The sequence below is a fragment of the Sarcophilus harrisii genome, chromosome 1, assembly GCF_902635505.1.
Source record: "Sarcophilus harrisii chromosome 1, mSarHar1.11, whole genome shotgun sequence".
NCBI lineage: Eukaryota > Metazoa > Chordata > Mammalia > Dasyuromorphia > Dasyuridae > Sarcophilus > Sarcophilus harrisii.
In genome coordinates, this window is record NC_045426.1 from 687,498,808 (window position 1) to 687,523,798 (window position 24,991).

At 36.4% G+C, this 24,991-nt stretch overlaps 1 protein-coding gene across 2 annotated transcripts in view; it reads left to right on the forward strand.

The window, feature by feature from the left end:
• The first annotated feature begins 11,711 nt into the window (after window positions 1-11,711).
• IFT81 (intraflagellar transport 81) overlaps window positions 11,712-24,991 on the forward strand; it is a 63,631-nt gene continuing 50,351 nt past the window's right edge. Inside the window, exons 1-8 of one of the 2 annotated variants that reach the window (XM_031948559.1) lie at window positions 11,712-12,363; window positions 14,122-14,286; window positions 15,267-15,370; window positions 15,977-16,157; window positions 21,176-21,265; window positions 22,066-22,131; window positions 22,450-22,560; window positions 23,770-23,854. In XM_031948559.1, the coding sequence (XP_031804419.1) occupies window positions 14,143-14,286; window positions 15,267-15,370; window positions 15,977-16,157; window positions 21,176-21,265; window positions 22,066-22,131; window positions 22,450-22,560; window positions 23,770-23,854 (781 nt within the window). In that variant the 5' untranslated portion in view covers window positions 11,712-12,363; window positions 14,122-14,142. The remainder of the gene's footprint in view (window positions 12,364-14,121; window positions 14,287-15,266; window positions 15,371-15,976; window positions 16,158-21,175; window positions 21,266-22,065; window positions 22,132-22,449; window positions 22,561-23,769; window positions 23,855-24,991) is intronic. The other variant, XM_031948560.1, reaches the window with a different exon arrangement.

Genomic DNA, 24,991 nt, shown 5'->3' on the forward strand with positions numbered 1-24,991 from the left:
ATGAAACCTGGCAGGAAACAGGCACTTAACTCTCTGTTGGATTTCCAAGCAAGCCCCTTACTAGAAACTGCTTTGCAGAAGGCCTGGATCCCTGGAGCTCCATTCCCCATTGTGGTTCTTTTCTGCAGACGAGCATCACAGGCTGTTCCTCCCAGCTTGCGTGAGGAGACTGATGCTTGGCCCGAGTGCATTGTGGGAGACGGATCAATGGTTAGAACACTGTGCCTCCCATATAGTAACTGCTGCCCGACTTAATGCAGATCAGAAGGGTGGAATGAGAGGGAAATAGTAACAGGTCCAGATGGAGTCAGGTCTCAAGGACTCCGATTCAAATCCTACCTTTTCCCCTTTTATTTGTGACCAAGACATTTTATTTCTCTGGGTCCCAGCTCCCTCCTATGTAAAATGATAGTGTTTGAAAGTGATTGCTCAATATATGGCTCAGACTCAAGAGTTAAACTACAAGGTCCCCCACAGACATGAGTGGCGAACTCTGGAAAGAATTCCTAAATTGATGAGATCACAGATCAATCTGAGTATTAAATATATCTTTTGACTCTTACAACAACCCCATGAGGAAGCTGGCAGATGTTATTGTCCCCATTTGACAGATAAGAAAACTGAGGCAGATGGGTCAAGTGATTTATCTTAAGATCAATAAAGTCAAAATTGAGTTCCTTGGACTCCTCCTCTGTGATCTTGCCTCACTATTTCCCTTAGTCTATTAAATAGGGCCACGATGTAATAATATTGCCCATTAAATAATGTTCACCCAGCTTTGTAGCAGGCACTGTCCTTAGGAGCTGAGAAGAAAAACACAAAGAATGAAATCCTCCTTGCTCTCAAGCGGCTCATGTTTTGATGTTTATGGGAGAAAGGATAGCTCATGGCCTCATAGGAATAGACTCACTAGATGACAGAAAAAAAAAAAGGCAAAGATTTGCCTGAGCTCTCCTCAGAACTCCTCCAAAAACCTTTAAATAATGTCTCAAAACAAATTCTGGAACAGCAGATCCCACAAAAGGACAGCCTGAAACAATTTTCCAGCCCCAAGACAACTTTGGAATGGACTCACTGAACTCATAATTCTGATCATTATTAGGATTCTTTTTTATCCACATTTTCAGAAGGAGGCTATGTGTCATAATTGCCTTCACACCCCCAGTATCCACAGTAGCACTTTGTGTGAGTGACAGCATGGACTGATAAAAGATTACTACGTTTGGAGTTAGAAAACTTGAGTTCAAATCACAGCTCTGCCACTTGATTGCCTATGATTGCCAAACTTGATTGCCTATGTGACCACGGGTGAGTCATTTTACTACTCTGTGCCTCGGTTTCCCCATTCTGCAAAATGAGGAGGTTGGATTTAGCCCTTCCAGAGCTAAATCTATGATTCTTTGGCATAGAACTCTGTATATTAAAGCTAAAACCTGATGCCCACTTCAGATACTACCTACATGGGGGACTACGGGCAAGCTCCTCAGTTTCCTCATCTGTAAAATGTAGTTAATAGCCACTTCTGCAATATGCATGTCACAGGATTTTTCCTAAGCAAAGGGCTTGTGCTGTATGATGAAGGCTGGTCTTGGAGTCAGTAGGAACTCTGATGCAGTTTGGCTAGGTGACCCCAATAACCTTTGGAAACCCTAAACAGTTCTGCAAGACTATACATTTGGAGAAAGTGTCCATCTGTATGGAGAGAGGGAGTTCTCTACATCAGTGAACTTATGGGTCCATCACTTTCTCTAGGGTGCTATAGAAACCTGAATTATTATCACTGTTATTAGAGTAGTCACTTAGTAAATATGTGCTCAAAGAGCTGGAGTTGGGTCATTAGCATGGTGCAAGGGGAATTCTTATTGCATGAAGGACACGGCAGACTTAGGTCTGCTATGGCCTCTTCTCTGCCCTCCCCGTCATCCCTTGTCTTACACAATCTCTGGCTTCTCAGCAGCACAGAAAGCAGTCTCAAAGTCAGCACACTTAACTACTCCCCCTGAAAGCTATAAATACACCAAACACTCAGCTAGGAGAAAAAAAAAGGACTTGAAAGCCTTTTGAAGGAAAATTATTTGGTTTCTTTTTTTTTTCTTCCACAAATGGTAAAGCCTTTTTTCTCTTCCTGCTTTATCTGTACTATTCCAAGTGCTTTCCTGAGTTGGGAGGAGGGTGGGGGTTAAGCCCCTGAACTGATAAGGAACCAGTCAGCCCATCAGAGGAAAGAAGAAGTGTGTGGCCGGTAGTCGGGGGCAGCAGCCACATCCATGGTCCTTGGCTATGTGATATACAGAGGAGAGATTCTCCAGAAGCTTGGGTTCTAGTAAGACTTTCAGAGTTCACCTAGATGAGAGGATGTCAGAGTAAGGAGGAGCCTTAGAACAGGGGATGTCAGGGCTGGGAGGGGGCTTAGAACAGGGGATGTCAGGGCTGGGAGGGGGCTTAGAACAGGGGATGTCAGAGTGGGGAGGAATCTTAGAACAGGGGATGTCAGGGCTGGGAGGGGGCCTTACAATGTAGAATGCGGAGCTTGGAATAGACATGTCAAAACAAAATGTTGGAGTTGAAAGTTAATAACTTCAGAGACTATCTAGTCTAAACTTACTCCCCCCTCTTTGTTTTCATCTAAATATAAATCTCTCCACTTTACCAGCTGAAAGTACAAGAGCTACTCATTGGCTCAAGCTCTCTACTGATTAATTTGGAAACTTTGACCTGCTCCATTTCCAACATGAGCTGGTTCCTTTCTCAACCCTTAGACTACCTGGTACATTCCTCCCCACCTTGGGGCTTAAAATGTTAATTCTGAGCTTAGTACAGACACCCCCTTGGTTTATCCCTCCATAGCTTAGACCTCCAGAGCTCCCCTAGTCTAAGCTTCCCTAGTACTAAGGGACTACAGATAAGTACCACTAGCCTGGACCCCTTATTTTATAGATGAGGAAGTGAAGCCCAAACAGTTTGTGACTTGCCTAAAATCATATGGATTTCATGGAATCACAAGAGATTGAGAGAGATGGATCTTGGGAGGTAAGATAATCTTAACATGAGGCCTGGGAACTTAGGGTGCTTTTTCACTAATATTTTGAAAATTTTGATTCACTCTAATAAGTTTTATTTTATTTTATGCTTTTAAAATCATAATTCAAAATAAGGATCCAATTTTTTACCAAATATCCATCACACATACACACACATACCAAAAAAAAAAAGATTTAAGAACCCCCAATTTAATTCAAATGTATCACCTTAAAGTTATCAGTCAATCCATAAACATCTATTAAGTGCTTAATATATGCCTAAGAACTGGGGGTGTAATAAATACAAGAAAGAAAGAAAGGAAGGAAGGAAGAAGGAAAGAGAGAGAGAAAGAGAAAGAAAGAAGGAAGGAAGGAAGAAGGAAAGAGAGAGAAAAAGAGAAAGAAAGAAAGAAAAAGAAAGAAAGAGAAGGAAGGAAGGAAGGAAGAAAGGAAGGAAGGAAGGAAGGAAGGAAGGAAGGAAGGGAAGGAAGGAAGGAAGGAAGGAAGGAAGGAAGGAAGAAGGAAGGAAGGAAGGAAAGAAGGAAGGCAGGAAGGAAGGAAGGAGGAAGGAAGGAAGGCAGGAAGGAAGGAAGGAAGGAAGGAAGGAAGGAAGGAAGGAAGGAAGGAAGGAAGGAAGGAAGGAAGGAAGGAAGAAAGAAAATTTCTGCTCTCAAGGAACTTACACTCTAATGAGGGAAGGCAATACACAAAAGGAAACTGCAAAGTTTCCAAAATTATGGGGAGGGGTAGATGAGAAATGAGGAAAAATAAGTGAGGAAACTAAGGTATAACGAGGAGAGGACTTATGTTCAAGGTCACAGGGCAAGCTGCCACCTCCTAACCAAGATCTTTGAGAGGAAAGCAGATTAACACTGAGCCTGGATTCAGGAAATCTTGAGTTCAAATCCAGTTTCAGATACTTCCTAGCTGTATGATCCTGTACAGGTCACTTTATTTCTATTTGCTGCAGTTTCCTCAGCTGTAAAATGGGGATTATAATAGTACCTTCCCAGGGTTATTGTGAGGATTAAATGAAATAATATTTGTAAAGCACTTAGCATACAACCTGAAACATAGTAGGCATCCTATAGCTATCCATCTGTCTGTCTGTCTGTCTAGTGCCTGGAGCTATATTTATTCCCGTCCTTCTTTCCCTCCTTCCCCTCCCCCACTTTCCAGCTCAGAGCTCTGCCCCCCTGTCTCTTTGCAGCAGAACAGAGCTTCTCTCTCTGTAGCATCAGACATTACTCTCAGTAAACTCCGGCAACACGAATTTATCTGCTGCCTGTCACATTCCTTGGATACTATTTGCTTTTTAAGAAAGCCTACAATAAGTCAACAAATTTGCTAGTACCATTTATCATTGTAAATGAACACTCCAGGGATTTTAATTTAAAACTGGGACTGCCTAAAAAAATACCCTTATTTCAGTTTCAAATTTACTTTTTAAAAAAAAAAATCTGTAAACAATCCCAATGATAAGAGCATGAAATGTCCCCGAATAGCAGAAAGCCTTTGTTTCCCAGATCATTCCTGTGGCGGGCTCTCCTTTTTCCAGGATCTAAGGAACATGAAATGGAAGTGGTCAGCATGAGCATGCCCCCAGCCTGGATAACATCTTTGTTCCTGGCATTCCTTGAATATTTGCATGCAATCCAGAAATATCTCTGGGGAAAGATGAAAAATCTGAATTTAAAACTAAAATACAACATGGGCTTTGCTTTCAGCAGCATCCATGCGGGAGAGTTCTGGTTTGGAAGCTTGAGGAATGGAGAGTTCTCCAGTAGGGGAGCCACCCCTAGAGTTCTGGGCACGTTGGACAGGGCTTTGTATTTGTTATGACCTTGCCAAGCAGACAGGAGGGAATTCTAAGGGACGGTCATTGCTGATGGTATCATAGAATCACAGTTTTAGAGTTGGAAGGGACCTCAGGTAATGTCTAGGTCAATCCCATCATTTTAAAAATGAGGAACTGAGATTTAGAGAGGGAAACTAAGCAGAAGTCTCAACCTGCACTCTTCCTCCCTCTCTCCCATCTAGTGAGGGGACCAGACTAGCATTCTGGCAAAAAAAAAGGGGGGGGTGGCGGGGGAGTGCCAAAGCACTTGTTGGCTCTATTTTTTATTCAGCAATTCATCAGATCCTGTCTCTTTGTGGTCTTTTCCATAGTGGTCCCAACTTCTCAGTCACTTATTGGAAAGACCACAGGATTGAATCCCCCCTCCCAACTTCATGTCTCAATATTCTCCTTGGTAAACTATGGATGCTGCTGCTTGTGGTATCTCCTTCTGATGGAAACAATGAACTGCAAATGGGAACTTTCACTAAGGGTGTTGTTTAAGGTTGGAAGACCAAATCACCTCCTCTGACATTTATTAACTGAATAACAATGTCACTTAAAAATTAAAATTTTTTTAAATTTAAAATTTAAACTTCTTTTTTTTAAAAATAAAAGTTTGTTTGAAATTTGGGTTTGGAATTTGTAAAATTTTTAATTTAAATAAATGAAGGGTTGATTTGTTATGTTTTTTTAAAAAATTTAAAGAGGTATTTGGGAAAAGAAATAATTTTAAAATAAATAAATGTTGGATTTTTTTTAATAGGTTAATTAAAAAAAAGAGTTTGGGTTTTTATTTTGTAAAAAATTAAAAAAATGGGGGGGAAAGGGTTGGGTTTTAAATTAAAAGATGTTTGGTGCCCAGGGTAATTTATATTTTAAAAAAAAGGATTTGGGGTTTTAGTTCAAATTTTCCCTTTTTAAAGGGGGGGATTTTTGGGAAAAAAAAATAAATAAAATTGGGTTGTTTTTTTTTTAAAAAAATAAATTTTTTTTTTTTAATGTAATTATTTAAATTTGGGGAAAGGAAATCTTAATAATTTAAAAAATTTTGGTATTGTGTGTGTGATTCTAAAAAACAAAATAATTTTCAAGGGGTTTTTTAAAAAAAAATATTTGTTTTTAATGAATAAAATTAAATTTTAAATGGTGGTTTGGAAATTTAAATATAAAAAAAATGGTGTGTTTTGTGTGTGTTATTTAAATAAAAAAAAAAAATTTGAGGGTTATGGGGAAAATAAATAAAGGGGTTTGTGTTTATAATGAATATATATATAAAATAAAATGAGTGTGTGTGTTGTTTTATATATGTTATATATAAAAATAAATGAGTGTTGTGTTTGTTGTATATATTTATATATAAAATAAAATGAGTGTGTGTGTGTTGTTGTTTATAATTATAAAAATAAATGAGTGTGTGTATGTATGTGTATATATAAAATAAATGAGTGTGTGTATGTGTTATATATATATATATAAAATAAATGAGTGTGTGTGTATGTGTGTGTATGTATATATATATATAAAATAAATGAGTGTGTGTGTATGTGTGTGTATGTATGTATATATATAAAATAAATGAGTGTGTGTGTATGTGTGTGTATGTATGTATATATATAAAATAAATGAGTGTGTGTGTATGTGTGTGTATGTATGTATATATATAAAATAAATGAGTGTGTGTGTATGTGTGTGTATGTATGTATATATATAAAATAAATGAGTGTGTGTATGTATGTGTATATATAAAAATAAATATGGTGTATGTGTGTTATATGTTAATATAAAAATAAATGAGTGTGTGTGTATGTGGTTATAATTATATATAAAATAAAATGAGGTGTTATGTGTGTTATTATGTTATATATAATAAAATAAATGAGTGTTTGTGTTGTAGGTTTATATATAAAATAAATGAGGTTTAAATTTTTATGTTATATATATATAAAATAAATGAGTGTGTGTGTGTGTATATGTTATATATAAAATAAATGAGTGTGTATGTGTGTGTATATATTATATATATATAAAATAAAATGAGTGTGTGTGGATGTTGTTATATAAAAAATGGTTTATTATTAAAAATAAAAAAATGAGTGTGTGTGTGATGTTATATATAAAAAAAAAAAAGAGTGGGAGGTTGATATTAAAAATAAAAAATGATGTGTATGTGTGTATATTTTTATATATATAAAAAAATGAGGTGTGTGTATTTGTTATATTTAAAAATAAAAATAAATGGTGTGTGTGTGTGTGTAATATTTTATTATTAAAAAAAATGAGTGTGTTGGTTGTGTTTGTTATTTTTGGGTGGTTTTGAATAATAAAAAAAAGAGTGGTGTGTTTAATATGTATATATATATAAAATAAATGAGTGTGTATGTGTGTATATATGTTATATATATATAAAAAAAATGAGTGTATGTGTGTGTTGTATTATTATATATTAATAAAAAAAAGAGTGTGTTATGTGTGTGTTATATTTTTATATATAAAAAAAAATGAGTGTATTGTTAAAAAAAAATTTAAAAAAAAAAAAGGATTTTAGGTAAAATAATAAAAAATAAAGATGTTGTTGTGTGATTATGAAAAAAAAAAAAGAGGTGTGAAGGTTTGAAAAAAAAAAAATGAGGGAAGGGGGGAAAAAAAAAAAAAAAAAGAGGTGTTTTAAAAATTGAAATAAAAAAAAAAGAGGGGTGTGTTGGAATAAATTTTAAAAATATAAAATAAAAATGAGTGCAAAAAAAAGGGGGGATGGTAAATTATATAAATAAAAAAAGAGGGGTAAAAGTTTCCCAGTTAAAAAAAAAAAATGGGGATGGGAGTATAATAAAAAAAAAAATGAGGGCAGGGTGAAAAAAAAAAAACAAATGAGGTTTGTAAAATTTTGTGTTTTGTTATACAAAAAAAAAGAGTGGAGTGTATTACATATAAAAAAAAAAATGATGGTGTATTTTTGTATTAAAACAAAAAAATGGTGTGTGTTGTATTTTTGTTTAATAAAGTTACAAAAAAAAAAAATGTTTATGTGTCCAGTATAAAAAAAAAAAAAGATTGTGTAATGGGAAATTTAAAAATATAAAAAAAAATGAGGTGGATGTTGTGTATTTATGAAAAAAAAAAAAATGAGGGTGTAGGGTATTAAAAATAAACAAAAAAAAAAGAGGGTTTAAAAATAAAAAAAATGAGGGTATTGGAAATGTAAAAAAAAAAAGATGTGTTAGTTGAATGAAAAAAAAAAAGAGGGGTGTGTAAGTTTAAAAATATAAAAACAAAGATGTTTATTTGGAATGAAAAAAAATAAAAAAATAAAAGAAATGTTTATTTGTTGGTATTATGAAAAAAAAAAAATTTTAGGTTGGTAAAAAAAAAAAACAAAAAAAGGTGGTTGAAAAAAAATTTGGGGTATTCAAAAAAAAAAAAATTGGAGGGGAATAAAAAAAAAAAAGTTTAGGTTAAAAAATTTAAAAAAAAAAGGGTTTGGGGTTTTTAAATTTAAAATAAAAAAAAGAGGTTGGATTTTTCATTAAAAAAAAAAAGAGGGGGGGTTAATAATAAAAAAAAAAGATGTGGGAAAAGGGTTGATAATAAAAAAAAAAGGGTTTAGTTTGGGTAATTTAAAAAAAAAAAAATGAGTGTGTTAAAAAGGATGTAGAAAAAAAAAAATATGTGTGTATGGTGTAATAATTTAATAATAAAAAAAAGAGTGTGTGTTGGGTGATAAAAAAAAAAAATGGTAAAAAGTTTGGGTAAAAAAAAAAAAAAAAAATGAGTGTAGTGTGTGATGAGTAAAAAAAAAAGAGTGTGTGCATGTTTTATATATTAAAAATAAAAAAAAATATTAAAAAAAAAAATGGGTGTGTGTTTAATAAAATATAATAATAAAAAAAGAGTGTGGGTTTTGTGTGGTTAAATGTAAAAAAAAAAATGGTGGGCATGTGTGTGTATATTTATATAAATAAAATAAAGAGTGTGTTTGTGTTTATTATAAAAATATTAATATATATATAAAATAAATGGTGTGTGTGTGTATTTTTAAAATAAAAATGTTTTAATATATAAAAAAAAAAATTTGAGTGTGTGTAATTAAATATAAAAAAAAAGAGGGTTTGTGTTGTAATGATAATAAAAAAAAATGATTTTGGGGTTGTGTTGATTAATTAAAAAAAAAGAGTGTGTGTGTTTTTTTTATGTTATTAATATATAAAAAATGGGTGGGTTTGTGTGATGTATTATAAAAAAAAAATGAGTGTGTGTGTGATGTGTTTATTAATATATATATAAAAAAAATATGTGTATGTGTGTGTAGTATTATATATAAAAAAAAATTGTGTGGCATGTGGTTTTTATATATATTAAAAAAATATTTTTATTATAATATAAAAAAATGAGTGTGTGGGTTTAATATGTTATAAATAAAAAAAGAGTGTGTGTTTTATTTTGGGTGTGTTAATGTAAAATATAATAAAAATAAAAAGAGGTGTGTGTGTTACATAATATATATATATATAAAATAAAATGTAAAAAGTTGGGTACATATGAATAAAATAAAAAATAAATAGGTTGTGTGGGTTTTAAATAATATAAATAAAATAAATGAGTGTTTTATGTGTGTCATATGAATATATATATATAAAAAAAAAAATGTGTGTACAATGTAATATATAAAATAAAAAAAATGAGTGTGTGTGATGTGTACAATGTAATAATATAAAAAAAAATGAGTGTGTATGTGATGATTATATACAAAAATAAAATGAGTGTGTGGGTGTGTGGTAAAAATATAAAAAAAAAATATGGGTTTTGTTTTATGTATTATATAAAAAAAAAATTTGGGTGTTGTGTGGATGTGTGTGTTTGGGTTGCATGTGGTGTGGGTTTAAATATAATAAAAATGACCCCCAGACCCCCTTTGTTCCGATCACCCCAGTAGACATAAGTAAAGATTTCCTTCCGAAGAAAGGACCACAACCACACAAGATAAACCATTCCAAGCCCGTGAGCTAATAAGCGGAGCAAAGGCAAAATTTTTAGTGTGAATCAATGTGGCTGCACCCCGGTTCCCCTTGAGGGAAGACTGAGAAAGTAGAAAGACAGGAGCCGGGACAGAGTGTTGGAAGGCTTTCTACCGAAACCTCACAGACAGAATCCGGGAAGATTTGGCCGAGGAGCTGTAGCCTTCAGAGGTCCTTGACCTTGAAAACCCCTGGTCTGAGAGCCTCCTTCGGTTAAGACGAGCGGGCTGCTTGAAGCCTTTAGGCCCCACCCTCCGCCTTGAACAGAAGAGGGGGGGTCCCGGGCCCCTATCTGGCAGTTTGCCTGCCCGGGGACCCTTTGCTGGCGCCCGGGTTGAGCCGGGTTGTTTGAAAGCAATGGAGAGCCCAGGGGATGGAGCCAGACCATTTGGGGCCTGAGCCGGAAGGGGCGAGGGAGGGTTTCCAAAACCCCTGCAGGAATCGAAGGGGGAACAGAAGACAAAGAATGAGGGATTTCGGAAAAGGCTCCAGAACGTGAGGGTCGGACGCAGGACGGGAAGCCCGCCCCGCTTTGGGAACCGGGGGGCCCCTCCCCCGCCAGGGTCTTGACGAGGGCGCCGGAGAAGACCCACCCCGGGATGCCGATGGGCAGGCCCCCCCGCCTTCCCGGGCGTTTAACCTTGGGCCCGCGACCCGAAGGGCCCGGTCGGGATTTTTTTTTTAAAAAACAATCGCCAGCAGGCCCCAACCGGCGGCCCTCTTTCAGCGGTCTGCGGGAAACCGGCGTGGTCCCGCCCCGCCCCACGGAAGGCCCGGCCGGGCCGTTCCCCCAAGCCCGGCTCCTTTCCGGGGAGCCCAAGCGAGAGGCCCCCCCCCCGCCCCCCCCAAAGGGCGCGAAGGGAGAATGGGAAGCGCCCTTTCCGGGCCCCTCCGGGCCGGGGTTCCCAGGAAAAATCCTCGGAAAAAAGGGGGGCCCCTTCCCCCCTTTAATCCTCCCCCTCCCCCTGACGTTCCAGGTCCGGGGCCGGCAGGCCGGGGAGGCGGGCGGGAGGTTCCGAGAGAAAGGAGGGCGGGAGCGGGGCGGGAGAGGCTGAGGGCCCGGCCTCGGCGAGTTTCTCCGCTTCTCCGGGCCTCAGTTTCCCCGTCTGTAACAGGAAGGAGGGGGCCTTTATGGCATCTGAGGCCAGATCTGTGATATTTAAATAACTTCTCTCCGGGCCTCAGTTTCCCCGTCTGTAAAAAGGAGGGTATCCTCTGGCAGCTGTGATAAACAGTCTCTCACTGGGCCTCGTCTGTAAAAAAAAAGGAGCTGGACTAACCGGCTTTGAAGGCTCTCTCCCAGCTCCAGATCTGTGATATTTTAACAAATTCTCCGGATCTCAGTTTTCCCACTTAAAAAAAAAAACAAAAACAAAAACAAGGGAATTAGACTAAATGGCCTTCCAGGTCCATTCTAGGTTTAAACCTACATAATCTTTTCTCCTCTCTGGGTCTCAGTTTCCCCATCTGTAAAAAACGAAGGAATTGCCCTAAATGGCCTCAAGTTTTCCCACTGGCAAAATAGGGGAGTTGGACCAGCAGAGGTTCATTGCCCCCTTTCTCAAAATGATTTATCTGGTTGTCCCCTGGAACCCACCAAGGGAGCCCACCCTTATGTGGCAGCTTTTTTTGAGGAGGGGGATGATCAGAACCTCGGAGCTGGAAAGGACCAGCTGGTCATGCTGCATGTGAATTTCCTCTCTAAACAAGTGGGGGTGGGGGGGGAGATGAAACCAAAGGATTTGGGATTTTTTTTTTTGAGGGGGGGGGTCTGTAAGCTTATCTCCTTTTCAACTATCTCAAGGAGGCCATTGGGTTACATGCTTTCTTGAGCTTGGTAAGGTGCAGAGGGTACGTCCGAGGGCCATTGAGGGAGATCTCCTAATTTTACAGCTGAAGGAACTTGTTGAAGGTCATATAGGGAGTAAAGGAGAAAGGTGGGATTTGAATCTGGGGCCTCTGACTTCCATTTCCGTTGCTTTTCCCACTGTATTAAGCTACTTGAGAAATGTACGATGCCCTGGTTTTAATTTCTCTGTCCCTTTGGATTCTAATTTAGGTAAATGGTTTGTGAGTTCGTGGGATGACCTTCTGATGAAATTTGGAGATTAATTGCTTTACTTATTTTTAGAGCAGTGAACCCAGTGGGCAGAAAGACGGGCCTACCTGTTCAGCACATCAGTGTCATGTGCGTGGTGTGCCTTCATCAGGGAGACAGTGAGCATTTGAAAATCGGGATAGGAAAACCTTTGCAAACAGAGGACCAGAAGAAACATTCCTTTTACTGTTTTGCAAAGTCATTTTGCTCATTTGTGGATGGTTGTTTTTTTAAAAATCATTACCAGGATTTATGAGAGGCAGGGGTTGGCTTTTCTAAAGGCCCTAAAATGAAAACTTGATCTTTGATCAGGGTCGTAACTGGTTTAGTTTTACTCCTACAGGTGCAGATCACAACCCATCAGAAGTGATTCATAAACAATTTGTGAATTGGGTATGTACTTAAATATCATTTTAGAACACGAAAAGCTTGAGTACTTATCAGGAAGTTTCATTTATGTAAAGGCTTTGATTTTATGAAATGACTCCCCACACTACAAATCCCTTACTTAAAATCATGGTTCCCTACTGTCAATATTGCCTTTGGAGAGAGGGCAAAAGGGTTTCTTTGTTCTCCTTTTTTTTTCTTTTTCTTTTTCTTTGGTTTTTTTTTTTTTCAACCTCTACTTAAAGATTTGCTTGGGTGCCGTCGAGGTGACTCGAGAATTGGTTATGCCAACAAGGTCATAGAATTAGAGATTTGGAACTGAAGGCTTTTTAGCAAATTATATACCAAGCTAATGGATTTGTGTCTGACTCTGAAGCCTCTGGAGACACTTATCACCTGGAGGTTGACTACCAATTAATGAATTTGGGGGGGGGGGGTGTTGCAGCCATCCAAAAGTCATTAATTTGTAAAGATGTGACCTGTGTCAATGGGATTGATGAAGTTAGAGATCTTTCAAAGTTTAGAAGAATTTTATTTACAAAGTACCTTAAGTATTTGATATTAGGACTTTTTAAGAATTCAAGTAAATTTCTATATTTAATATTAACTCCCATTGGCAAAATGTTATATGACTACTTCAGATTGAGAATCCTACTCAACAAATTCAATTAAAATTTATTGCTTTCTATGTTGGTAGGTAAGTAAAATTTCACCATTCCTTTCTTTGCTTGACTAGTAACATATCAGAGAGAAAACTGGTAGCTTAACAGAGCTGTGCTAATATATAGAGAGAGATGGATATAGATATAGATAGATATGTATAGATCAGATCTATTAAGATCCTTTCATATTCACGATTCACTTAGAGTTCATCCTGGTCTTATATTTCTAGTCCTTGGCTATAAGCCGTTGTTAATTTTTATGATTGTTTTTGTCTCTTATTCTTTTGAAATTCGGATCAGACTCTACCTCCTACAGAAGGTCTTTCTGGAACCTTTATTGCTTCCCCTCTCCCACACACTTATTATCTTGTATTTATTTTGCATATACTTAGATATGGTCCTGCTCTCTTTCTTTTCAAAATGTAGTGGAAGGGGGGCGAATATTGAAATTTTGGATAAAAGGCTGAGTTGAAGGTTTACCTCTGACAAATACCAATTGTGTATTGAAACTATTTCCCAGGTGAGATATCTGCAAATGAAACAGATTTCCAGAGTGATGAAATAAGACCCTCCTCCCCCATCCCTTTAAAAATAATAAGAAAAATAAGAAATAATTATAATGAAAATCAAATATATACTAAGGGTAGAAGTGCCAACAAAATACTAGCATGCTGAGAGGAATGAGCTTCCCTCCAGCTGGGGAAATCATGGAAGACTTCATGGAGGAAATGACATTTGGAAGAATGGGGTAGAGTAGAAGAAAGCTTGGGGATGGGGAGAACCCTGGGTTCAGGGCTCTGAGAACAGAGGAGTGGGAGACTTTTAAGAGGAACAATCTCAAGCCACATATCCAACTGTGCCACTGATAGGCGAAGGGAGGTAGAAATGAAGGTTATTAGAGGTGAACATCAGTTAATTTTATAACTCTTTTTTTTCTGTCATTTATATACCCTGATTTCTCTGAATACAAATGCTCTTTTTTTCAATATTATGCTTGCTGTGTTGTACCGTATTGCATTTCCATGTGCTTTGTGATTCTTAATATTCTTCTTTTGTAACTTTTATTTCCATCACTGAAGAACTGTGTATTTTTGTTCTTTAGTATAATTTTAAGGACCTAATTATGAGTGATCAAATCAAATTCATTGTGGAGAAGCTCAATAAGGAGCCTTTTAAGAAGAACTACAATTTAATCACATTTGATTCCCTGGAGCCAATGCAACTATTACAAGTTCTCAATGATGTTCTTGCTGAGATTGACCCGAAGGTAAGAAGTGAAATTTGAAACAGAAAACTCAAGTAGAAATTAATTAAGGCCATGTCTGTATCTCCTACATTAGTCTCTCAGACTACAGGTGTAATTGGGCTGCACAGTGTTAGAGGAGGGACCCTGAGCTAGCAATCAGATCTGGGTGCTGCTGCTGATCTCATTGTGTCTGTCCTTGGGCCAGTAATTTGAATCTCCCAAAGCTCCACTTTGCTCCTTTGTGAAATGAGGGAATTGGACTAGACATTTCTTTACCTCTCTCATTTACTTAGATCTAGTTAATTGTTATCTAACCCAGGGTAAACTTTCTACTTGTGATCAAAGACATTTTTATGTGACCCAGCTATAGGGGTAGATAAATCAAACATTTGTTGATGACAAATTGTAATTTCGTAACTTCCACATTTACTTACTCTTGTAAGTACCCCCTGTGTGGGGGTCACAATCCACAGTTTAAGAATCTGGAATCTACATTTTACAAAGAGGGGAAATAAATTTTCCCGGCGTCACAGGTGGCAGATGGATTTGAAATCAAGTCATCTGCCTCCACTTCTAGCATGGCTTTTTACTGGGCCCTTCTACTCTTCTAATTCTGTAATCCATTGTACCTTATATAGGAATTCTTCTCCATTTCCAGGGGTGAGCATACTTGGCATTGGAACGAAAACACTTTCACAATAACTGCTGTTTTGGTGCAGGCTACCACATGCTTATACGCTAATCCCTTTCCTTTATTGGATACACATATTTTATTTTAACTTGACAACCATAATATGACTCCTGGCCCTATTTGTATGTTTAATTTGAGGACCTTGAATATTTCTGAAATAATATTTCTGAAATAATAGTTGCTTTATAAGAAACTATTGTGTTACTTAACCTGCAATAAAAGAACAAATGTCATCAACATATTTTTCTTTTTTAATGTGTCCATTGTTCCATATTTGTGAAGTATGTGTTCACTTTTCTTTACTTACCAGCAAGTTGTTGATATAAGAGAGGAGATGCCAGATCAGACAGCTAAACGGATGTTGAGCCTTCTTGGTATCCTTAAATATAAACCTCCAGGAAATGCCACTGACATGTAAGGATCTGCTCACTTTTTGCTTCATTAAAATACGCAATTTAATAAATTCAAAATTTTGTCAGTCTGTCAAGGCTAGTTCAGAATTTCACTGTATTTTAAGATAATATTATGCCTCTCATTATGCTTCTGTTCTGTCATTCAGAAGTCTTATGAGCATTTTTAAGTGGGTCAATTCTTTGCTTTCATCAAAGAAGCCTAGCTAATCAGATTTTCTTTGTTGAGATATTTCATCAATTTTTTTCCCTTTCATAATTTAAAAAAATAACTACATAAACATCACTTAAGGGAAACAACTGAAAAGTTAGTTAAGGTTGGCTGAACCAATTAATGCCATTATCAAATCTTATCCTGGTTCTCAAATAAAACTGGTACTGTATGCTTATTATGTGCTTATTATTAATTATATACTTCAATTTTTGGATAACAGACAGATTTGTTCCAGAATAACCATCCTTTAATTCTTCGCAAACTTCATTTTTGACAATAGTGAGAAATTAATTGGGTTTTGAGCAAATATATCTCTGGTTTCAGTTTCCCCATAAGTTTTTTTTTTATTTGTTGTTTTTGTTGTTCTTCTTAAATCCATGAACTTCTCTTGTTTAGGAGTACCTTTCGCCAGGGTCTGGTTATTGGAAGTAAACCTGTAATTCATCCAGTTCTACACTGGCTTCTTCAGCGGACTAATGAGCTAAAGAAAAGAGCATACTTAGCTCGTTTCTTAATAAAACTTGAGGTCCCAGCTGAATTTCTTCAGGATGAAACTGTGGCTGATACCAATAAACAGGTACATCTTAAGTAAACTGTGAGTTTTAAAGCCAACTTTAGGGGATTTCTAAACCTACTCTTATGGATGTTAATTCTCTTCATGATACCAAATATCCACAGAAAAGTAGAAAGTATTAAAAATATTAATATGTTACCATTTCTCTAAGAATTTGCATCTATCAAACAGCTCAATAATTTTTATCTTATTGTTTCAGTCTTATGTCAGCAGAGATATTAGCAAATTATTTTCCCTTGTAGAATTTCTGGGTTGAAATGATTATAAGAATTATATTTGATGTTAAACTAAAGAACAGAAATATTCAGAACCATGAGAGAGTATAATGAACTTACACTATCATGTTCCCATATAAGTGTCCTGTATATAAAGACGAGCCAAAGTACTTCAAAATCCTTATTAAGAATTAATCTTTTAATTACATTAGATAGTAGTAGATAGAACATTGTAGTAGATCATTTTTTGAGAGAAATACAAAAGAATTAAAAGTCTCATTATTTTATATTTAAAGAATTTAAATTCTTAATAGGGAGACAAATGAAATATTTTTGACTGCCTTTCCTCTCTTCCTCTACCCAATCAGTTTCCTACCTCTGAAATAATTCTAGCATCCATCTCTTTCTACTGCCATTGCCCTAGTTCAAGTGCTTATCACTTCTAATCTGGAATATTGTAATATCCTCCTAACTGGTCCTCCTGACCTTGGTTCCTTCCCCATTTATCCCCCACATAACTGCCAAAGTAATGTTTCTAAAACATTGGTCTGATCATGTTGCCCTGCTGTTCAAAAATTCTCAGTGGCTCCATATTGCCTACTTAAATAAAGCATATACTATTTGGTCTGGATTCAAGGCTTTCTGCAGCCTGGATTTTTCCTGCAATCCACCTTATTTGACAGTATTTCCTTTAATGTTCTCTTATGTTCTAATTAAATTAAACTTTTTACAATTTTCTGTCTTTCTCATGCCCCTTGTAATCTCTATGTCTTTGGAGAAGGCTGCCCCTCATTCCTGAAATGATCTATTCTTCTATCTCTGTATTTTGATATCTAGGATACCATGGTAGTAGTAGAAAGGGTGTTAGGTCTGGTATCAGGAGAGATCAGGTTTGTGCTCCAACACTGAAGTTGTTCTATGTAACTGGTTAAGTCATCCAATTTCTGGACCTTGTTTTTTTCATATATAAAAGGGGGTACCAAAGAGATCCTTTATTGATTTGCTCTCTATAAACTTGAAAGCACTCTGTAAGTATCAGCATTCTTCCCTCCCTTTGTAAGCTTGTTCAGGTGTTCCTTCCTAATGGAAAACCTTTGGCGGAAGGTCAGCAATAGAACCTGGACCTCCATTTCCTCATCTGCAGAATGAAGAAGGTAGACTAGAGTATCTATAAAATGAGGAGGCTGGACTATTTGATTAGAGGCTCTGATTAGAACATCTATTTTTGCTGGTTAATTTTATCCCCTTACTCTTTGTTAGAGTAGATAGCTCACCAGTTATCCAGGGAAGGAAGGAGCATATATATGGAAAAGATAAAAAACTACTTAATTCCAATTTCTTTGTTGTGGAGAATGATTTTTGGATTACAACAGACCCAACCAAAATGACATATTGGTATTTGAAACTCAATTATGAAGATAGCCTGTCCTTGATGAGTTATGATCATTAATCTTGGGTGACAGTATATCAGGATATTGAAGGAAGTGCAGATTGTGATTACTGAGCCATTGTTGGTGATCTTTGAAAGATCGTGAAGATCTATAGCACCACAGGAGTTTGTTCTGATTTTCAAAAAAATGAAGAATAGATCCTGCAAACTTATTTGCCACTGAGTTTTATTTTAATTCTTGGCAAAATTCTAGAGTATGTTATTGAGGGCATATTTAGTTATTATTAGAAAAGGAAGCTATGATCACAAAGAGCCAACATGACTCTTTAACAAAAATGGGCTATGCCAGACTAATCTTTCCCCAAACTGTAATGTTGGATCAAACCTAATAAGATAAAATTTAATAGAAATGTTAAATAAAAAGTCTTATACTTGGGTTCAAAGAAATCAGCTTCAAACACACAAGAAGGTGACAGTTTGTTTGAAAGGTTTTAGTGAATTGCCAACCCCATAACTTAGCACTGTGATAATGGCAACCTGAAAAGGCTACTGTGAGCTTAGGCTGTATTAAGAGAGGAATGATGTCCAAGATGGGAAGTGATATGATAAACATTTTTAAGTACTCGCTGTGTACCAGGCATTGTGCTAAGGGTTGGAGATACAAATAAGAAAAGCGGTCCCTGCCCTTAAGGAGCTTAGAATCTAATGGCGGAAAACCTTATGAAAAGGAAGCTGAAAAGTGGAAGAGCCAGTGTGGGCCATATGATGATGGCGGTTGGAACAAGACAGGGCAGCTCTGTATAAAGGGAGGCTGTGGGAGGTCCAGTCAGTGGGGCAGGAGAACCAAAGGGCTTGATGTAGCAGAGCTGAAGCAATATCCATGATGATGAGTTTTTCCTGGGAAGGTAGGAAGGGGGATGTGTGTGACGATGATGGTGGTAGAGTCAAAGCCACACCAAGTAGCTGGAGAGCAATGACAGGGTGATTATGTTCAGTCCTGACGTCATGCTTTAGGAAGGCCCTTGATAGATTTTCAAGCCTCTAGAAGAAGGCAGCCTGTATGCTGAAGGACTTTGAGGTCATGCCAGATGAGAATCAATTAAAGTAATTGGGACCGCCAAGAGTGGACAGAAAAAGACTTAGGGGAAACATGGTCTCCAAGGAGTAGAGCGACTTGACCCAGAAGAAGGACTGCACTTATTGTGCTTGATACTAGAGGTCTGGGGGCAGCTAGATGATGTAGCGGGTAGAGTACCAGCCCTGAAGTCAGGAGGACCTGAGTTCAAATCTGACCTCAAACACTTAACACTTTCTGGCTGTGTGACCCTAGGCAAGTCATGGAACCCCAATTGCCAGAGGGGAAAAAAAAAAGATACTAGAGGTCTGAATTAGAAACAGTGAATAGATGTTACCAAGAAAGAAAATTAGACTTTATGGTTGAAAAAATTTCCTTAGAGCTCTATCAAAGTGTGATGGGATGCTGTAGACCTGTCACTTGAGATCTTCACACCAGGACTGGGTGGTCCTTTGTCAGCGGTATTGGAAAGGCCCAGCAACAGGATGGTCTGGAATCCCTCTGAGAAGCCTCTAACTCTACAATTGGGATTCTTCCAAGAATCCAAGTTATCCACAAGTGTCGTCATCATTGTTGTTCAGTCTTCAATTCCAGCTCTTCATGATCCTGTGGACCATACTATCCTTGGGTTTTCCTAGTAAAGAAACTGGAGTAGTTTGCCACTTCCTTCTCCAGTGGATTAAGGCAAACAGAGGTAAAGTGACCTGCCCAGGATCACACAGTTAATAATTATCTGAGGTCAGATTTGAACTCCAGGCCCAGACCGCTGTTCACTAGGAGCCACCTAACTGCCTCCTCAACAATCATTTATTAAGCTCTTATGTGCTAGGCACTGCACAAAGTGTTGAGGATACAATACCAGGAGAAAAAGAATCCTTGGCCTCAAGGAGCTATCATTCTAAAGGAGGAAAATAACATAGCAAAGGAACTTAATGTTGGTGAGGGGTGGGGAAGGTACCCACAAAGGGACATGATGGAGGAAGTCCAGAGTCAGTTATGGAGCAGAAAGGAATGAAGACATGTCTATCCTGGACACTTTCTTTAAAATGAAAATGAATTCTAGAAAGAATCAACCAAGCAAAGGAAACAGATTGAAGTGAAGAGTATTTACAGGGTGAGGAGAATGCATTAGCAGAGTGAGATGGTGGAGAAAGTCCAGATAGTCAGGAGTAGAACCTAGAGAGGAATAAAGGCTTCCTGAGCCTTCTAGCATTGCTGTAACTCAAAAGGATTCTTCTTGCCTTCACTCTCTCCATTCACTTCATAAGGCAGTTAATCTTTTGCAGTTAATCATTTAAGTTACTATCATATCAGCCAACTTCAGGTTACTTTTCTTCACATCTTGTGTAACATGGAACGTTTTAGGGTTTTATAGAGGGGATTTTTGATCCTATCAAGATAATTTTGTGATCCTGATCATTACCGATTTGACCACATGGAAAACATAATGAAATAAAAACTTCTAAGAGATAAAAACTTATAATTCTTTGTTTATATACCTCAACTCTCTACCATATTATAAGCCTGAATATATACAAAAGAATTTCTTCTAAAAATAATATTGTAAGAAATGAATTCCTCTAGAGGAAATTTATTAGTTTTACTTTATATAGTCAGTTGATTAAATTATAGATTATAAAGATTTGCTTCTTATAAAACCAAGTTTAAAGTTGAAAATGAACAATTTAAATTCTTTGAATTGGTATGACCAATTGAACATTGATACTCAAAAGTTATTTTAGCTTTATTTCTTCAAGTATAACAATGAATTTTATATATACTGTCTTCAGTATGATATATTTTAAATTATGTATGTATACTATACTCAGAAGTCACCTTTTGGTTTAAGGGGACTATAGTGTCTTATGCATTCAACAAACTATTTAGTAATAGCTATAATTAAGAAAATATGGGAGCAGCTAGGTGGCACAGTGGATAGAGCACCAGCCCTGAAATCAGGAGAAACTGAGTTCAAGTCTGGTCTCAGACACTTACACTTCCTAGCTGTGTGACCTTGGGCAAGTCACTTAACCCCAATTGCCTCAGGAAGGGGGAAATGTTGATTATCTTCTTCAGGAAGAAGTTCTGGATATTTAATGTGAATTATTTGGATATTATTTGGAAAGAAAAAATACTTAATTTCCTGTCTTATAGAGTATAAGAATCATACTTTTGTGTATTCTTGCTTGATTTAAGGATCTATTTTAAGGACCTTGTGGTTTAGCATCTATATTTTCAGAATGCTATACTTAGAATGTAATTTATTAAAAATATTATCTAATTAAGAAAGACCATTTGGATTTGGGATACATTTATAGATTTCATTTATTTATGTTTTTAGTATGAAGAACTGATGGAAGGTTTCAAAACCTTACATAAAGAATGTGAACAACTCAAAACATCTGGATTTTCTACTGCAGAAATACGAAGGGTAAATACAAGAGAAAATGAGAACAGTTTTAAGGATATTTAGGTAGCTTGAGATTACTTTTTCCCTCTAATGAAGGGGACTTTTCAGTCTCATTCAATGTAAATTGTAGACTAAGTTAGGAATAAAAGTTGGCAAATTTATTCTGAAGAATGGGTCTTCATTGAAGAAGACATTAATAGTTACTTTTTGTGTGCTGCATGGATTTGTACACTACATAGATAACCACTTTGGAATTTTTTTTAATGTTTGTAGTTAGTAAACTACTGATCCTTTTTTTTAATCCTCTTTGGAGTTGGTTAGAAGGAAGGGGTAGACATTATTTTCAAAAAGGGGATAGATTTTTTTTAGCAAAACTTCTTGAGAAGGCTATTGTCTTGAAATAATTTTCATGGAAAGTTGGCAGATTATAGATCACTTGAATTCTGCTTTTGCTTAGAATGGGTTTAACCAATGCAAAATCAAGGTAATTGCAGTACTTCATGAGTGATTAAGATAATGTGTGCCTCCATTATGAAAGTTTTTGGTAAAAATGTCATTCTTATATTTGGAACTAACACAGAAAACATATTTTGGCAACCTTACCTTGTTTTGTTCTAACCTGTTTTGGTTGCTTTTCTTGATTGACTATCATGCTGCCAATTAAATTTCCCTACATAAATAGCCCCAGGGAGAAAATACCTTCCAAAAGAGATTCTATTTTCCTTAATGTTGTAGCTATGAAGAATATGGCAATAGTGTTTTATGCATATGTTTTTCACAACCTGTTTAGATTTTTAAGTGTCTCCTTAATTGCTTTTTAGGACATCAGTGCAATGGAAGAAGAGAAAGATCAACTCATTAAAAGAGTAGAACGTTTGAAGAAAAGGGTAAGGAAAAAGCCTAACAATATAAGGTATAAGTGTCACAGTTCAAGGACTTGAAAAGATTTAGGAATGCAAACAAGGATTAAGATGAACATAGTGTTCATACCAGGTTGGAATCAAGTAACTAATTGACATAGAGGAAATCTCTGCAGGCAAAAGGCCAGAGATTTTAGAGGTCCCTGAGTTCAGTACCTTGCTGTCATATGGAAATATTAATGTTTAACAAAAGAAAACAGTCAGTGGATTTCTGAGTTGTGTGGTCGTTCTACTTTTATTATCACTCGTGACAGTAATATGGATTATAAATTGCTTTTTCTCTAGGTAGAGACAGTGCAGAATCACCAACGGATGCTTAAAATAGCACGACAACTTCGAGTTGAAAAGGAAAGAGAAGAATTTTTAGCACAACAGAAACAGGAACAAAAGAACCAGGTATTCATTAACAGAAAGTCCCTGTAATAACAATAAATAACACATAGTTGTTTCTGAGAATAATCCACATAAAAAGAAAAGTGAAATTTCATTATTTATTGTAAAAGTTCCCTCAGGTCTATGCCAACATTTTGCCTTCTAGCATTATGATGAAATTAAACTGCTATACTAAAGAGTATTTTAGAGTGGGAAGTGGGTATTGCTCTTATTTGAAATGTTGATGCAGGTGGTCCTAATTCCCTGTCCCATATTTCAGGTGTCACCACATTTAAATAGATCATTACTGCTGAACCAGGTTAACCAAGATCCAAACACTAGCAGCTCTGTCACCTGATGGCCTCTGGGAGTCATCCTCATAATCATCATTCACTTTACTTGGCTTAGTGTGAGATCCTCACTATCCGATAAGGTCCCTGAATCCTTTAGGATTTCCTTGGATCTACATGAGATCTATGTGAGAGCATTCATAGAAATATAGACTGAACTCTAGTTACTGTCAAAATCCTCAAAAAGACACAAAGAGATTGGCATTCAAAATTAATTTAAATATTTATGCTCAACAATAAAGTAGGGACTTTAACTTATTGAGCCCTGTCTTGATATCCAAGTTGCTATAAGTAAAATGTATTTGATTTCAAACCAGTTCTCTTACTGCTAATTTGGCAGTTCGTATGTGTGTTTTTAGATTTGATCCAACATTACAAACAATTTACTTCAGTTGAGCAATTTCTTGGTCTAGGCTTCAGAATGAAACACTTAATATTTGCCTAGAACTCAGGTTTTTTACATTTGAAAAAACTGACCAGAAGTAAACATATAAATTTCTTTCATTCACAAGTATTTATCAACAGCAGAACTATGTCTCATTCACTCTGGTCCTTAATACACAGGCTTGCATTATCATAGTTTTTGTGATGACCATTGCACTATTAGCTTGTTTTGAACTTTCAGTTCAATAAAAACCTCTATAAATTATAAAAAGCAAAATGAAACCCATTAAAATAGGACTTAGAAAATAAAAGGTAAAAAAGTTGTAAAAGATTCTTTACAATTGAAAGTGTGTCAAGAGTCCATTATATTTGCCTTTAATAAAATCATTTCTTGGTTCTTATTAGTGATCATATGAGGTTTGTGTTTTTCATTGCATGATTTTATAAATGGAACATTTCAGTGGAATATCTAAGTAATTCATCTGATTGTATTTTGAAGTTATTTCATGCAGTGCAGAGATTGCAAAGAGTGCAGAACCAGCTGAAAAGTATGCGGCATGCAGCAGCAGATGCAAAACCAGAAAGTAAGTGAAGGTCACCTAGTGTAAGAGGTGGTGTCATGTTGGGGACTCCCAGTTAGAAAACAAGAAAAGATGTTTTGGTTATGCTTTGTTAGAAGGACTAATGATTTGTTAGTGGGCGCTAATTAATGAGCTTTTGGTTGAGGAATATCTGTCTAATTTAGAACACTTTATAGCTTCCCAACCAGATATCAGAACATTAACAAAGACATTTTTGGTGTGAAACGTTTGTCCTGGGTTTCCTTACTGCCATATTCTAGGTTTTGAATTTAGCAGAATGTACCTTTCGTATGCTATATTAATATGTCAGGATTGGTATAGTTGGACAAATAAGTAGACAAAAGGCATTGGGAGAATAATGGATCCCCTTAATATACTTCAAGTTCACAAGTTGATCATCAAGGAAATATCAGTGTTTTAAAGTTACAGCTGTAACATACATGTGTGGCCATTAAAATTGAATATTATCCACAGCTTCATTAGTTGGATCCATAGTGTTAATGGCTTGCTCCAATCTGCTCTGCCTTTTGCACTGAGAAAATTTCTGTTCCATCATAGTTAGGTGACATCTCCTGGCATCTTTCAGATATGATGTGGATTCAGAGAGGAGACCTAGAAAATTAGTGTAGAACAGATCAAAGCAGGGGAAGGATATTTGAAAGCACATAGCTGTGGGATGGGATCAGTAGCATCATCCTCAGATATGAAAGTAGCACTCAAATCTTCAACTGTACTCCTCATAAAATTCTATTTGGGAGAACTAGTAGATGCTGACTGTAAGGACATGTGGACCCTCTCTTGACTTCCACCATTGTCAGTTCATAAGCACTGTCAATGTTAGGTTTATTCTAAGGTTACTCCTTGGTGATGCTTTTGATGAGGGTGGATACTGTCAACAGTGATGATGATGATGATGATGATGATGATAACTAACATTTATATAGCACTTACTTTATGTGAGGCTAAGCATAATTATTTCATTTGATCCTCACAATAATCCTAGGAAATAGGTGTTGTTATCATCCCCATTTTACAAATGAGGAAACTGAGGCAAATGGGGGTTTGACTTGCCAAGGGTCACACATCTAATCAGTGTCTGAGGCCAGATTTGGACTCGGGTCTTCCTGACTCCAGGCCCAG